Source organism: Chamaea fasciata, unplaced genomic scaffold (genome assembly GCF_029207755.1).
Source record: "Chamaea fasciata isolate MVZ Bird 193981 ecotype frontalis unplaced genomic scaffold, bChaFas1.0.hap1 SCAF_5, whole genome shotgun sequence".
Taxonomy (NCBI): Eukaryota; Metazoa; Chordata; class Aves; order Passeriformes; family Sylviidae; genus Chamaea; species Chamaea fasciata.
Genome location: NW_027094090.1, coordinates 59,933,174 through 59,948,059, shown reverse-complemented (window position 1 = coordinate 59,948,059; position 14,886 = coordinate 59,933,174). Strand labels below are relative to the sequence as shown.

Here is a 14,886-nt window from a genome sequence, read left to right as displayed (position 1 = left end):
CCAAATTTCATTTTGCCTCTCCATTTCTCCTTCTGCAACGAGTGCCATATTTGAACCAAACCATCATAGTTTCATTAAATTTCCACTCTGTTTGATGGATTTCCCTTTCTTCATCTAATCTGTTGTTCACTTTCTCAGCTGAATGAAGGGGAGATGAGAAACATTTTTGTTATTCTCCACAGGTTAGCAGATACTTGGTTGCACAATATCTCCCAAGTTCAAAATATTCTTAAGCGCTTCCCGCCATTGTCCAAGATCTTCAGTTTGGTTTCTAGATTCCCAAAGCAAAGGAATCAGGCAGATGAAGAAAGCCTCTTTTCAACATGCGTCCTACAGTGACTCACCATTTATTTGGCTACTTTGTATTTTGTGCAATTACAAGTTTAAGATCTCCACTGTTACAAAATTTCTAATAATCTAAATAGATTTCTAATCATTAAGTAAAAAATGCTGCATTTTTCTTGTGGCATAGCAAGTACAGAGACCTGGTTAATGCAGGTTGGCTAATCTCTGCATCAGAGAAACAGCAATGCTGCAGACATGTTGTCTAGTTTACTCTTGGATTTCTCAGCAGGCTTCTACAGATGAAGCAACTCAGGACTCTGCTGCATTGCTGCCTTTTTCCCCCTCTGGTCTTTACTTTGCAACACTAACAGAACTAGAGAAAAGTTTTGGATAGAATTGGATCCTCTGGAACTCCCAACAACTATCACGTGACAGGCAGGACACAGACAGTCCTCATCCATGCAACATAGCAAACATCTGAAAACATTTATAGATACATAGATAAAGAACATTTTACACTGCAAGGGTATAAAGCCCATATGGAGTATGAGAGAGATTACAAACAGCACAGCACAGCCACCTTTCACTCCTGGTCAGCAAGACAAACTGCAATATTTACATGTGTACAAACAAACTTAAAGCACATGCCAGAATCTGACATTAACAAGATTTATACCCCAAAATAAATGGCACAGCAGGTGCAGCAGGGAAAGCTACACAATAAATAACTGAGTGCTAAAAAGCATTTCCAGGCTCTAGAGAATTCACCCAGTGAGAAACTGATAACTCCCAGCAACTATCCCACTCTGATTTTTCTCACATTTAAATGTTCTCTTTTAAACAGAGGAGTAATTAACAAGATACAGAATTTTATGTTACACTTTCCTGAACTGTATTTGCCCAAAAATGTCTTTTCATCCTAAAAAGTTCATGCAGATAAATATTTTTCCATTTCTAGTTTTTTATCAATATACAGTGCCAGATATGATTTAAACAAAGAAAAATAGCATATACTGTATGTTGAGCTAATAGTTCTCTTTAATCACCAGCACAGACAGTATGTCTCTGGCATCCAGGATGTTGAAATGAAAGAACAAAGAAGCAGAAAAAAAAAGACAAAACTGCAAAACAACTTCAGAAATACTTCCCACTTCCAGCTCCAATGGAAACTGAACATTAACTTATATAAAGCTTACTTAAAACACTTTGTTTTCCACTGTGAGGATTAGACTCAATTCAAACTTAAAAAAAGAAAGATTCCTTAGTATCAAGGACAGAACTATTATAGCTGATTTGCCAAAGTTTTGTATGGAAAAATTACTGATTATAAATGAAAAAATTAATAATGTCTACGAAGCTTAAGAAAATACCTCTTCTCTCTGTAATAATGCCAGCATTTACCAATTCAAACTCCTGTGTTACATTTACACTTCTCTAATTAATCACACATTTGTCAGTCTGTCCAAAAGACTAACTTCAGTTCCTCAAATACATTAAAAAATCAGCAACTCCACCAGAGCCTCCCTAAGAAATAATTCTTATGCTTCACTTATATAGTTAAAATGAAAGAAACCAAAGGCTAAGTGACCAACATGGTCATTTGTTAGCAGCAATAAAGACTCCTTTACATAAGGGTAAACAGAATGAAATGACCAAAAGGAAGGAATTAACTAGCAAGAAGTAAAGCACATATGCACTTACCAGACTCACAAGATGGAAATCTTTGCAACTACATTTACAACTAGGGAAGTAACCAAACCACCATACATACACAGATTTGATAAAAAATTAATTTAAAAAAAATTTCAAAAATTCATAAGCTTACCCCAATTGTTTTTCAATTATATTTTCAAATAAGGTTTAACTTTTTAACATTTACTCTGAATTCTTTAAGTAAGCACATTATTTGATTCTTTCCTTCTTTTTGTTCAAGTACAAGAAAAGGAGATGCTCACCGAGACAAAAATCTAACAGAAAATCTATTACCTTGTATTTAAGATTTCACCAACAATTTCTTGCAGCTTGTCAATAAAATTGACAAAGCTGGAAAGCCCCTTTACATGGGCTCTTAAAGGATCATACAAAGAAGACGCAGAGTCTCTTCCTCCAAGTTCTATGGTCCGGATAAAAGATGTTGCCATCTATTAGGAGAAATAGTCAGAAATATCAAACTGTAGACAAACACGGATGGTACACATGCTGAAGTGAGCTTTTCTTACAGGTCTGCAAATTGTGTAACAGCTGGCTGATAGCAGAAATAACTTACCTGAAATCAAACAATGGCTCTCAATTGCAAGCTTTGTACATCTCACCATAAATATTTGCAAGATCAATACTTAAATAGTACAATAATATTAAAAAAAAAAAAAAAAAAAAAAACACAAACCAAAGTAAAAATAAACCAGCTAATTTGATGTTTACATCGGCCTTTTGAAAGCTTAGGACAAAAAAATTATTAAAACATGGTATAGAACTCTCTTGTAATTGTGGCTGTCTCAACGCTTATGCAGGCCTCACAAAAACTACTCTTATGTTCAGAGTGCTCTCTATGACCCAAGGACAATTCTAACATAAGCATATAAAAGTTGACTTGAGCTTATATCGATTTACAGAAATGCAAATAATGTATACTCAAATCTTATCAAAAATAATGGCAGCTAAGGCTTCTGTCATTCTGAAAGTGCCCATATATTTTTATATGCTGTAAGACAATGAAAAGATGTGCCAAAAGCATACCTTAAAGTACAACCCCCAAAATTTTAAGGCAACAGTAAGAACAAAATCCCTAGCAGTTGTCCAGAAAGGTGAAAGTAAGGATAACAATCCAATGCGCTTGACATAGATGCAGTAATGTTAATTCTACACACAAATTTTTATTTCAGAGTACAGAGCTAAATAATAAAGCTCTTAGGATTGCAAAGAGAAAAACTGAAATTACTCAGGCACAGAAAGTAAACCTGCCAGTATTTCTGTCTTTGTGCTAAAGATTTCCTATGGACCAAGTACACAGTTCAGAGGACCTTCCCTTCCTAATGGAAAATACTCTACTTGTCAAGATTTCTACAAGACACATATGCCAGAAAAGGTGACTTCTTTACACAGTAGAGAAGTTTCCCCTCTGGCAACTGTGAAGATGTGGCAAATCAAGTCCAAAAACATACAGCTCTTTAAACAACATTAACAGAGCATTGGGAGCTAAAATAATTAAACCTGGAATCGAGATTTCATAAATTTTCCATATTTATTCAACCATAAAAGTTTGAGAATGCAGCTGCTTTGGTGACTACATACCCATACTGTTTACAACTCAGCCGCTGTCTGTACTGAGGTTACACTGCATACAAAATTTAATGACTATTTTGAGCATGAGCGACTACAGTGGTTCTTTGGAGAAATAATTCTTATTTACCTAATTCCAGCTATTTCTGAGACAGCTCTGTGCTGACAGCAACTATGGCAAGATCCCATTTTAGAACTCTTGAGATACACACAATTTTTCTGTCCATCTTGCGATCCCATGACCAAATAAGTACTCATTTCTCCCCACAGAATCTATTGTCTCTTCAGCTTTAAAATCATGTTCATGGTAGTATTTGACTCAGCTTGCAAACATCAGTGTTGCATATTAAAGCCACAGTCTCTATTTAGAGATCTATTTTGTTGACCCTGACCTCCAGGAAGATTCATTTGACACACATACCAGGTAAATGGACATTTTTCTCTCCTGTGAGGCATGTTTCAGGTTAGTGAAGGCTTCTCTACCAAGACCTCGGTCAGGAACATTTAGAATATGAGCCAATGCCAGATCATCCTTAGAATTCACCAAAAGGCTTAAATATGAACAGACAGACTTCTTTGCCAGGATTGTCACCTGCATGAGAAAACATCACACAAATTGGTCATCCTGCTGCTAAATTATGATCCATTTTATTTTAAAGTTAATTAGATTTGTACTGATGTAATTTTTGGAAGAATAAGAATTCACCTTACATCATTTCAAAATAGTACTTTATGCATGAGGATTCTGGAAGTCTTGATGAAAACAAACATGGTAAATAAGTTAGAATTGCATACATGGTACTTGAATATTCACAAAGTGTTTGAGGGTTATTAAAATTGGTTATGAAGTTCTGTTTAGAAACGTCATCACAGACATCCCTTTCCTATCTCAAGGCAAATACTAGCACGATTAAACCATCTAAGAATTTGTCATTAACTTCAAAAAGACTAAGATTTTAAAACTACTTGCCAGCTCTGCCACAGATTCAGTAATTTTTTCCTCTTGGCTTCCAGGGGATTTCAATCAAAGAAACTCCACTGACTCAGTTCGGATATAAATTGTGACCCAGCCTCTCCCACATAACCAATACATAACATTGCAATTGCAAATATTGCAGCACTGTTCTGGACTATGTGAGAACAACAGCCTCAGAACAGAAAAATTTGTAGTTTTCTCGCAAGCAAAGGGGAAAAAAACAATCAAAACCAAGGCCATTAACAGCAGAACACATAATAAGAAAATTTATATCTGCTACAGAATATCTTCTCATACCTCAGTACATATACTACAAAATTTAGTTACAAAACCAAACATGTACATGTTAGAGTCTGCAAAGCCAGTCCTCAGACAAGGAAAAAAGAGCAAAGAATATTTTAACTGCACAAGTCAGAGCAGAAAGAAAGTCATTGTGGTAATGACAGAAATACTATCATTTGGGACAACCCCAGTTCAGAAAATATTTTGTTGTTCAGAAATATTCTGAGTTATACCCAAATATTGATTTGAAATTGCCATTTATTATGAGAAAAGCAAATTTGCAAACAGCTAAAGCTCCAGCATTTCAAACATCGCTAGAAAGTACACAGATTCTTATTTTGGTGGTTGAAAGGGTAAAGGGAGAGTCCTCAAGTCCTCTATTGGGACAGCCAAATCTTGTTTGCTTTTCTACAGCTACCACTACAATGGTATTGTAGTGGTATTCAGATTTCTTCCATATGTAAGGGAGTACAAGCTAATAAAATGAAATCAAAGGAGATTACTTCATTTATTTAATGCTCAGTCAAGACAATGTATGACGGATGGTGTATTTCCAGAAAAATATATTCTACATCAAGTGCCTGCCATTCTGGACAGTCTTCCTCAATATAAATTTCAGCATATAGCCCCATACACACCTACAATATACTCAAGTGATACAGAGTTCGGATATGCAGATTTTATTCTTTTTTAACCCAGTCACATTTGAATAACAATAATTGGAAAACAAAACTATGTTATATTTCATCTTTTCAATAGATACAGAACAGAACAGGAGACAAAAATAATTTTTACCTTCATATGCTCCTGGCCCTGTCTGTTGATTTGTGTAGGAGTAGAAAGAACAGAATCATTATTTTCTTGTGCATTCATTACACCAGAAATAAATTCCAACAGTTGAACCTTTAATAAAAAAATCAGAATAAACTGAAATGTGATAACTAGAAAGCAAAAGTGGTTTTAAAACCTGGTGTAAACCTATCTCTGTCACTTTGCTAGTGTTTAAGGTTAGCACTGCCCTTACAACCCACTCTTAGTTTTAGTCTTCAAACATATCGCTGTTCTAGTAGAGAAATGAAGTGTAAGATTAAAATTAACTTAGAAATTAATCTCAAACAGTTATGTTCTACACTTGCCTAAAAGCCACTGCTTTCATTTTAGAGAAAATTTAATATGTTATGCCAAGTTTAGGAAGAGCTCATTAACCCAAACAAGTTCTTTATCTTCCCCACAAAAAGTGGGAGGAAAAGAAAAACACATTAAAAACCCCAAAACAATGAAAGACCTGCAATACACTACAGCAAAGCTGTGACTGAGTGGCTGAACTGAAACTTCTGGGGAAAAAAAAAAAAAAAACAAAAAACACCCTAACATGCAAATACATGTATTATACATTAGTTTTATTTAAAGAGCTTGGTGTTTACAAAATGGTAATCATTAAAAATATTTTGGCTGCACATCAACATAAACCAAAACTCCATGAAATGTTACTTACTAAGCTTTGCTTCAGTTTTATCAAATCTCTATAGTTTATTTCTAAGTCCAATTTAGGGCAAGGAGTCATTTATTCATAGAAGAGTTGTGGGACTTCACAATCCAGCAGGACAAGAGAAATAATTTTTGAGTGAATTTAAAAGCTCTTTACAAAATTTAGTAATTTAAACTTAAATGCTTCCCTAAACTTGTGAATAATCCAGAGCTCCTGTGTATAATTAGAAGTGTCATAAATCCACAACTGGAACCAAAAATATGTCAGAAAACATAAGAGGTCAAACAAACATAATACTTACAGGTGATATGCTTTCATCTTCAGCTAGAAGTCCAAGACCATAGCACTTCTCATATATGTCTATTAAATCTAACATATTGCTTCTTGCTAAGAAGGCATGATAGGCTTTTTTCACATCAGCATAATTTTCAGGTTCTTTCATGTTCTCATATAATCCCAGTTTGTCATGTAACAAATAGTTCCATGTTTCCAACACATCACTAAGTGACACTGTGAAGTCTCCATGGTGCTAACAGAACCAAAAGGCAAAAAAAAAAAATGTTTCGTATTCAGTATAGTCTTGAAAATAAATTTAAAACAAACTGCAAATATATAAACAACAAATACATATTTGAAACCCTCTTAAAATTTAAATTGATTGGAAACAAAGTCTTACTTATAGTTGAGGTTCTTCCACCACTTTGCATTTACAGCTGAATTTTGTTATATTCTGTCAGTATTTGTTCCTGATCTTTAAAATACCAGGCACGTATATCAAACTTTATTCATGAGAAAATACAGTGAATGTTGCAGGACTACTTCTTGCATGAAGTTCTTTATTTGCAAAAATAGTTTTCAGCATAGCAAGCATTTACTTCCCAAAGGCAGTAAATATGGCTCCCTTACTTTGTTTCAAGCAGTAAACTGGGAAAATTTTAAAAGGCAGCTTTTCTTTCTTGTGTTAATACAGTTATACTCTATCATTGACAGTGTCGCTACACAGTTCTAATAAACACATTAAAGCCATGCACACCCCTCTGTTACTACTATTATAAGTAACATTAACTCTACAGTATAGACTATACTCTTCCTGTCAAAATTATCAGATTATGTGCCACATGTCCCTCTGCCTTCTCCATGAACTACCTTCTCCTTCACAACTTGCCCTCCTCATTTTTATCCAAACCCTGCTCTTTAAACTGAGTACCAGTCCCCACTTCCTGCTGGTGAATTTTTGTACACACTACTGCTAACTAAAGCACTCTCCAATACATGGCAACAAAAAAAAAAGTGTTTTTCACCACATAAAATGAGATAAATGCCCTGTGACCAAGTAACAACCCCTGCTTTCCACTGTCCATAATGGCAGATGGCTCCTGTCTAGAGCAAAGGTTTAATTCTATTTCATGACATTTCTACATTAAGCAATTTACTTATAAACACCATTAGTAATGGAACACATGAAATTAGAAAACATGAGAAATTCTAATAATTTAAGTTGTTCTGGCCCAAATGATCCCTCCTTTACGTTTTAATATATTTGGCACAACATTCTCAATAGACCTCGTTAAATACACAACTCCAAAAACCCGAAAGTCAACTACTTTGACATTGTCTAGGTGAAGAACTAGGAGTGAAAATTAAAGAACATTCACGCATACTACCTTCAGAGCACTTTTCTGTCTTCTAATTTGTGCATGGGTTATGATAAATCAGCACTATGAACTTACATACTAGTCCACATGTCACCATAATATTAAAACTGCTTATGCGTTTTCTGAAAAGCACCTGATTTTCATTTCAGCCCCTCTCAAAAATTAAATATATTAACATATCATAACCCAATTTAAACAGAACAAAGCAGCAGCAGATGGGAAAAAAAAAAGTTGTTTTCTCACTTTATTTTAAATCAAAATCCTTCAGGAGTACCAAGTTAAATTATAACTTCATAAGGTATCTAATAAATCAAAACCTTTCCTCACCAGATCAAGGGCCTACAGAGATTAGCAAAGTTTATGTTAGTGCTGCAAAAATATTTTAAATCCAAATATTGCATTCCAGATATTAACCTTTGTGATCAGGCATTCACTGTGATGGCATATTCCATTACTTACACAGTCAATTTGTCAAGTCTCTGGTTTTAAAATTAATTTCAAAAATACTGTGGTGTTTTGCAATAACCATTTGTAAACTGGCTAATAGCTTAAGGAAGTTCAAAAAGCCCCATGTTTTCATTCTATTATAGACAGAGCAAGTATTTCATTTCATAGGAATAGAACCAATAAGGTATTATAAAGCATCTTCACTTCCCAGTAGTGCAGCGTATTAAGTTACCTTGGGACTCTTATTTTAGAATGCCTGAAATCCAGTGGCAATATTTCATTATTAAAGACACCATTTTTTACTATTTTGCAGATATTGTAAGTTTTCTACTGCTAACTACATAGCAAATCAATTTCTATTTTGACAGCAAATTGTTTTAAGAACCAGAAAGTTGTGCATTTCAGCATCAAAATGTTGGCTTCCACCTTCCCTAAACAAAGGCTCACCAACCCTTTCAGGAATATGTGCTTAAAAGACTGCTGTGCTTAACCAACACCTCAGTGTTGGGTTTATTCTTTCCAGGCATACGCCTAGACTGCAGCACTGTTTTCCAGCTTTGTCCTTGAGTCGTGCAATTCTGCACTCTTGTCACCTCTAGTCCTGCTCAGCCTTCCTTGCTTCCCCACACTCTCACGTAGCAGAGGAGTTCCCAAAGTGTGGTACATAATGCACATTAGGTAGGATAAAGCAGCACCTTTAATAAGCTTCCCATCATGCTGATAGTGTGGTGCACAGATGGAGAAACTGGCTCACGTGAATACAAGCGCATGGACCTCTCACAGTTGATAGGCTGCAAGGTGCAGAAGCAGTGAAGCTACAGGCTGACAGTCCAAGCTTAGAGAAATGACAGTATATAAAATAATAAATAGAATGACAATGGCATGGGTTCTCAACACCTTTTACTTTGGGTGAGTGAGAGGGGGCGTTGAGGGAAAAAGTACCAGGGCACAAGAGAGCAGAGGTATGCTCTATTTAAGGAGGACTAGAGAGGTATTAGATGTATGGGTTGGTAGAACAGCAGAATCATGGAATGGGCAAAGCAAAAATCATACTCACCCAAACAACAAATCAGCACTTTCTAAAGCAACCATTATCAATTATAGTTGTTATAGAAACTCAAGACTGAAAATTTAGAACCCTGGTCATTAGAAACAATAAAACCCCACACATCCTTGCTTCCTTTTCTACCCCTCAAAACAGACACTTGTAATACTACAGAGAGAGGGGTAGGAGGGAGAAAGAAAAGTCCTATTGGTAAGCTAGGGAAGATTCATCAAGACTTAAGTAGCAAGAGTTTTAACACAGTTAAAACAATCCCAATTGTTAAGCAAATCAAAAATATATGAAACTAACTTATAGTTACAATTTGATTACACAGCGTATGGGAAAGACAGTAGAACAGCCTCAAGATATAACTTCCTTTAAAAAAAATCCAGGGAAATACTTATTACTCCAAATTCTTTTCTACAGAAGAGCCTGTCCCTTGCAGAGAAGGTAAGACCACATTGAAGTACTGTGTCCAGTTCTGGGCTCTTCAGTATGAGGGAGACAGAGACACACTGGAGAGAAGACCAACAAAGTTCACGTATCATCCACCAACATCATTAAGGGACAGGAGCACCTCACATATGAGGAAAGGCTGAGAAAGCTGGGGCTGCTTAGTCTGGAGTAAAGAATACACAGGGAAGGTCTTCTCAATGCATACAAATATCTGAAGGGAGGGTGCAAAGGGGATGGAGCCAGGCTCTTTCCTAAGCTGCCCCGTGGTAGGAGCAGAGGCAACAGGCACAAACTGAAACACACACAGAAGGTTCCCTCTGAACATCAGGAAACACTTTTTTACTTCAAGGATGCCTGAGTACAGGCACAGGGAGTTCAGGGAGGTTACAGACGCTCCATCCTCAGAGACAACTTGAAAGACACCTGGACATAGTCCTGGACAACTGGCACTGCCAGGCTGCCCCATTTGAGGGAGGCTGGATAAGATGACCTCCAGAGCTCCCTTCCAACTTCAACCCTTCTGTGATTCTGTGAAAAATTAATCATTCTGAAGAACAGCCAAGACAACCCCTCTTAGTAGCATCATTATAACATAATACAAGCAACATATCATAAAATTACTACAAAGTTAGTTAGGAGTATCTCATTACCAAAAGGCAGACAGATAGAACAGTTTAAGAACTCGGTAAAACTCTGCATTTTTCTTCATTTGCCAACATGGAAACAGGACAATTTGGGAAATCATTTCAAGAAATACAAGACACTAAACAGAACATAATATTCTTCAGTCAGCATAGAAAATGCACTCATGGAAGCACAGAACAGAACTCAACCACACACCAAAATGGTTTTTATACAAAAACAGAAATATACAAACACAAATTTCTAAAGGGAAGATATATTTGCAAAATCAACAATGAAGCAGTTTTTCCTACAGTATCAAAACTCTTGTTCTAGAAGAGATTTACAACACACTTAAGTCTGACAACTTAAACTCGCAGATTCTGGAAAAAATAATTGTTTTATGCACTTCCGTTTCCCACCCCATAGTCTGAAAAGGACAGGTGATTATTTGACCTAATAACTCACCTTCTACCACTTCTGATCCACAGGTTCAAACAGTCAACTTAAAAGCCATTACTCTCAGCTGAACTTCATCTTGAAAACTGTTATTACTATTTCAAACCCTGAGGAAGGTTCTTCCCCTTGAAAATGTTCCTAGATTTTAGAGCTCTACTAAACAGTCTAGGGGAAATATATTTGCTCCTACCGCAGACCTTATGCCACATGGCTACAACTGTGCTACAAGCCAAAGTATTTTCAGAGGGATTCAGGGAATACATTTTTTCTTTCTTTCATCCCCGCTGTTTGATCAGGGTTTATCACATTTTTGCTACCCTTATTCCGGATGAAATTTAAGATTAATAGATTAGGAAGCTTTTAAACTTTTCTAGAGTTGTCCAAAAAACTTTGCTATTTTTCATTTCCACTGCAGATACAGGTACCAGTTAAAACACCAAACCCATTAAAATTGTCCAGGCTCCTAAAGGAAGAAAAATCTATTTTGGTTGTTTGTGATAGGTTGAATGTATTGGATTTTTCTCAATACAGCCACTCAGTAGCCTGTTAATAAAATTATTTTCATTGCAGCAATTGATTTTATTAAAATATATTTCCATTCTACAGGTGCTAACAATTCGAAATCATTGTATTAAAATCAGAAACCTAACAAGGGACATGCCTACAACCGTAATACTCTGCATCTTAGTTTGAGGGTTCAGTGCTGAGCAAAATAAACCAGACGTCTTTTGCTTTAAGACAATGAACTTCAAAATGGATAACATCTAAGGAAATTGTGCTTCAGAGGCACCACATGCAAGTGCTAAAATAGTTTTAATCCACATATGCAAGCCAAGGTTATTAAACCAACTAGTATAATCGGAAAAAACAAATCAGGTTTTTGAAAACTGGTTCTTACTTCAGATCTGAAGGAGAAGCTAAACATTTCAAAATTGAACTAGTTGAAAATAACTGCTATAATTTTTGTTAAATCATCTCTGAAAGAAAAGATATTTATAGAAGAGAGGAATATTATCTGGAAGAGGGGAAAAAAAAAGGAGAAAGTAGAATAAACTAATTACCTCCAGTGGAAGGAAAAAACTTATTGTAAGGAAAACAGGGAGCAATGAACCATAACCTTTCCATGTCTGTAAGTTTTTGCATACAACAGAACAACACATTTTAGTTCCCAGAGCTGCCTTTGGAAAACTGTTTGCAGTTTTCCCTTGAGAATCACAACAAACATGACAGTGATCTCCTCCATATGTAGTTTTGCATTAATTTTATCAGTTTTCAAAGAGTTAACTTGGATGCACACTAATTTTCTCATTTTAACCTTCACAGGTATTGTGAGGACACCAGGCTCCTGGCAGGAATATATTAGGTTCCAAGAAGCATAAATGTAGTATCTTGGCATTCCAGCATCCTTACTGTAATGTTTCTAACAGTGGGGGATGACTAAACCAGTTTTATATTTAATGTACAAGAAATATCCCCAGTCTGCACATTTTAGACTACAATTTTTTTTTTTGACTCACATACTGAAGCTGGTTTTCTGTTTGTTTGGGTTTTTTATTAGCTTAGGGATTTCACTTTGATGTGGTTCTGTTGTTTCTGGTGTGTTTGTTGATTTGGTATGTTTGCTTTGGTTTTTTTTAACTAAAGCTTTGTACTACACTGTTTTACTTACTATGCAACACTTGAGTAAGTCTTCCAGCAACACTCAGTATTGTTTTCATTAATAATTAAGTTAATTGACCTAAAAAGATATCTTTAGGTTATTAAAACAACTATTGCAATAGGTCTCCTTAGATGAGACACAAGCAAAGGCCTGATTGTACATTGAAACTGTTTCTGGTTCAGACATCCTCCAGCTCTGACAAGCCTAAGCACTTCTTTCAGAGACACTTCAGGGTTATACCTCCTCTCCACCATTTGACAGACACTTCACATACAGACACAGAGAAAGCCATATAATTCCTACTGATACTGGGTACACATTCACAACATAGATAGATAGACAGACAGACACACAGACAGATCTTCACTTGACGAGTGTCAGGAAAAGCAGCAGCCAAGAACAGACTGTGGCAAGTACAACTCACGCAAACTATACCAAATCAATTTTATACTAGTGTTCTTCACGTGTCGTTCAAAAATATTTTTGGAGCACTCAGGGAAAAAATGCACCCCAAACGCCATAGTTCTCCCACCCTGATCTACAGCACAAAAGAAACATTGGATGGAGATAAATGGAAGTTACATGACCAGCAGAGATACACTAATGCTTAAAGTTTGGAGCTCAAATATACACATAAAGCACTTCCATCCTCCCATCTGTCTTGCAGTTCCTTTTTCTAAACCCTGCTTCAATAGTGCACTTAATCATATTAATTTTCTTGCCTTGCAGTATGTGGGCCTCAGACACACCTTGTTTTAACAAACAGCAACAAAGTAAACCAAAAAAGCCATTTCAAGTTGGTGCCTAAGCACTAAGTGCAGCAAGGGAAGCAAGTCTGAGGTGTACCAAGAACATACAGAAAAGATTGCTAACCTCTTTATTGACTTCAGCCATGGACAGTTGTAACGCCATCAACATGCAGTCTGCTCCACATACAGTAGTCCTTTCAGAGTTGGAAAATAAAGGCCATCGCTTCCGGAAACATTTGACCAAGTGTAAAATTTTTTGCTGGAAAGTAACCATTGTCCAGAGTAGAAGATATAGATAATCAAGAGCAAAATGAATATTAGTATGCCAGAGGCATATGCAGGTCTTCACCTCCCAACAAGCCGTGCAAACCCCGTCATATCTTCTTAAAGACCAAGTTCCTAGAATAAGCTCTTCCGACCAAACCAAACTTGCCTCACTGTGACAGAGCAACTGTGAAGATAAAAGGTTAAAAGTGCTTATGTATGTCACGCCTTCATGAAGCCTTTACTTTCCTTGTACATTATGCCAACATAAAGGAATGTTATTACAAATATGACAGTCTTTGTCTCCAAAAGCAGCCTCAGAGTGTCTTCAGTACTCTCTGCATTCGCTGTACATTCAAATGAGTGTCTATGAGGATGTTTAAAACCTAGAAGAAAAGAGATTTAATATTTCTAAAACTTACTAACACAGACAACTCTAACCAATTTTGTTACCAATGCAACCTTTTTTTTTTTTTTTTTTTTTTTTTTTTTTTTTTTTTTTTTTAAATTTGGGAGGGTTTATGTCTATAAGCCATTATCTTCTCTGGCAATAACTGGACAACTTCATGCTTTGGTCTCTCTCACCTCCTTGCATTGACAAGTACCAGACAATTGTCAAGACAAGGTACGTGACAACGTAGTGCAATTTTGCCTTTAAACTTGTTCTTTTCTGAAACAAAGTTTCCTAACACTGCAGTGACAGTAAAGTATCAATACCCATTCCATTTACTTCCAGAAAACAAAACTCAACTTGGACCTTTTTCCATAGAGCCGAAGCAGAGCCCACAGCGCGTTTGTTTTCCGGCTATTGGCACGACTGTAAAAGATGAGGAAGTGCGGGCAGGGAGGACAGGAGACACCGGGAAACAAGCACGACTGCAACAGCAACTTCACACTCTCCAAAGCGACTGAAGGGGACAACGCACTTTATACTGTGAACATCACATGGCGGTCAAAGAGGACGAAACAGGTGGGCTGCAAGTCAGCGTGGGGCAGAGTAAAACCTCTCCGGAGGCTTATCTTTCTCCTCACCCGGCGTACCTGTCGCTCCCAGCGAAATAGCCCGAACAAGCCACAACCCCTGCGAAGCCGCTCCTAACTCCCAGGAGCCGGACTCGGCACTACCATTACCGCCGAGCGCTCCCGGCCGCCCAGGGCCCCGGCGCCGAGCCCTCAGCGCGGTCCCGGAGCGGCGCCGCCGCGGCGGGGCCGGGGCGCG

At 36.8% G+C, this 14,886-nt stretch overlaps 1 protein-coding gene across 4 annotated transcripts in view; it reads right to left on the bottom strand.

Moving 5' to 3' along the window:
• The window catches only part of PARPBP (PARP1 binding protein), a 41,663-nt gene extending 26,791 nt beyond the window's left edge, over nt 1–14,872 (bottom strand). The window contains exons 1-7 of one of the 4 annotated variants that reach the window (XM_066183923.1): nt 14,709–14,872; nt 13,953–14,053; nt 13,528–13,854; nt 6,613–6,840; nt 5,618–5,725; nt 3,986–4,156; nt 2,272–2,426 (exon numbers count right to left, since the gene is read on the bottom strand). In XM_066183923.1, the coding sequence (XP_066040020.1) occupies nt 2,272–2,426; nt 3,986–4,156; nt 5,618–5,725; nt 6,613–6,840; nt 13,528–13,677 (812 nt within the window). In that variant the 5' untranslated portion in view covers nt 13,678–13,854; nt 13,953–14,053; nt 14,709–14,872. Of the gene's footprint in view, nt 1–2,271; nt 2,427–3,985; nt 4,157–5,617; nt 5,726–6,612; nt 6,841–13,527; nt 14,054–14,699 lie in introns of all 4 variants that reach the window. The other 3 variants (XM_066183926.1, XM_066183925.1, XM_066183924.1) reach the window with 3 other exon arrangements.
• Nucleotides 14,873–14,886: the final 14 nt, after the last annotated feature.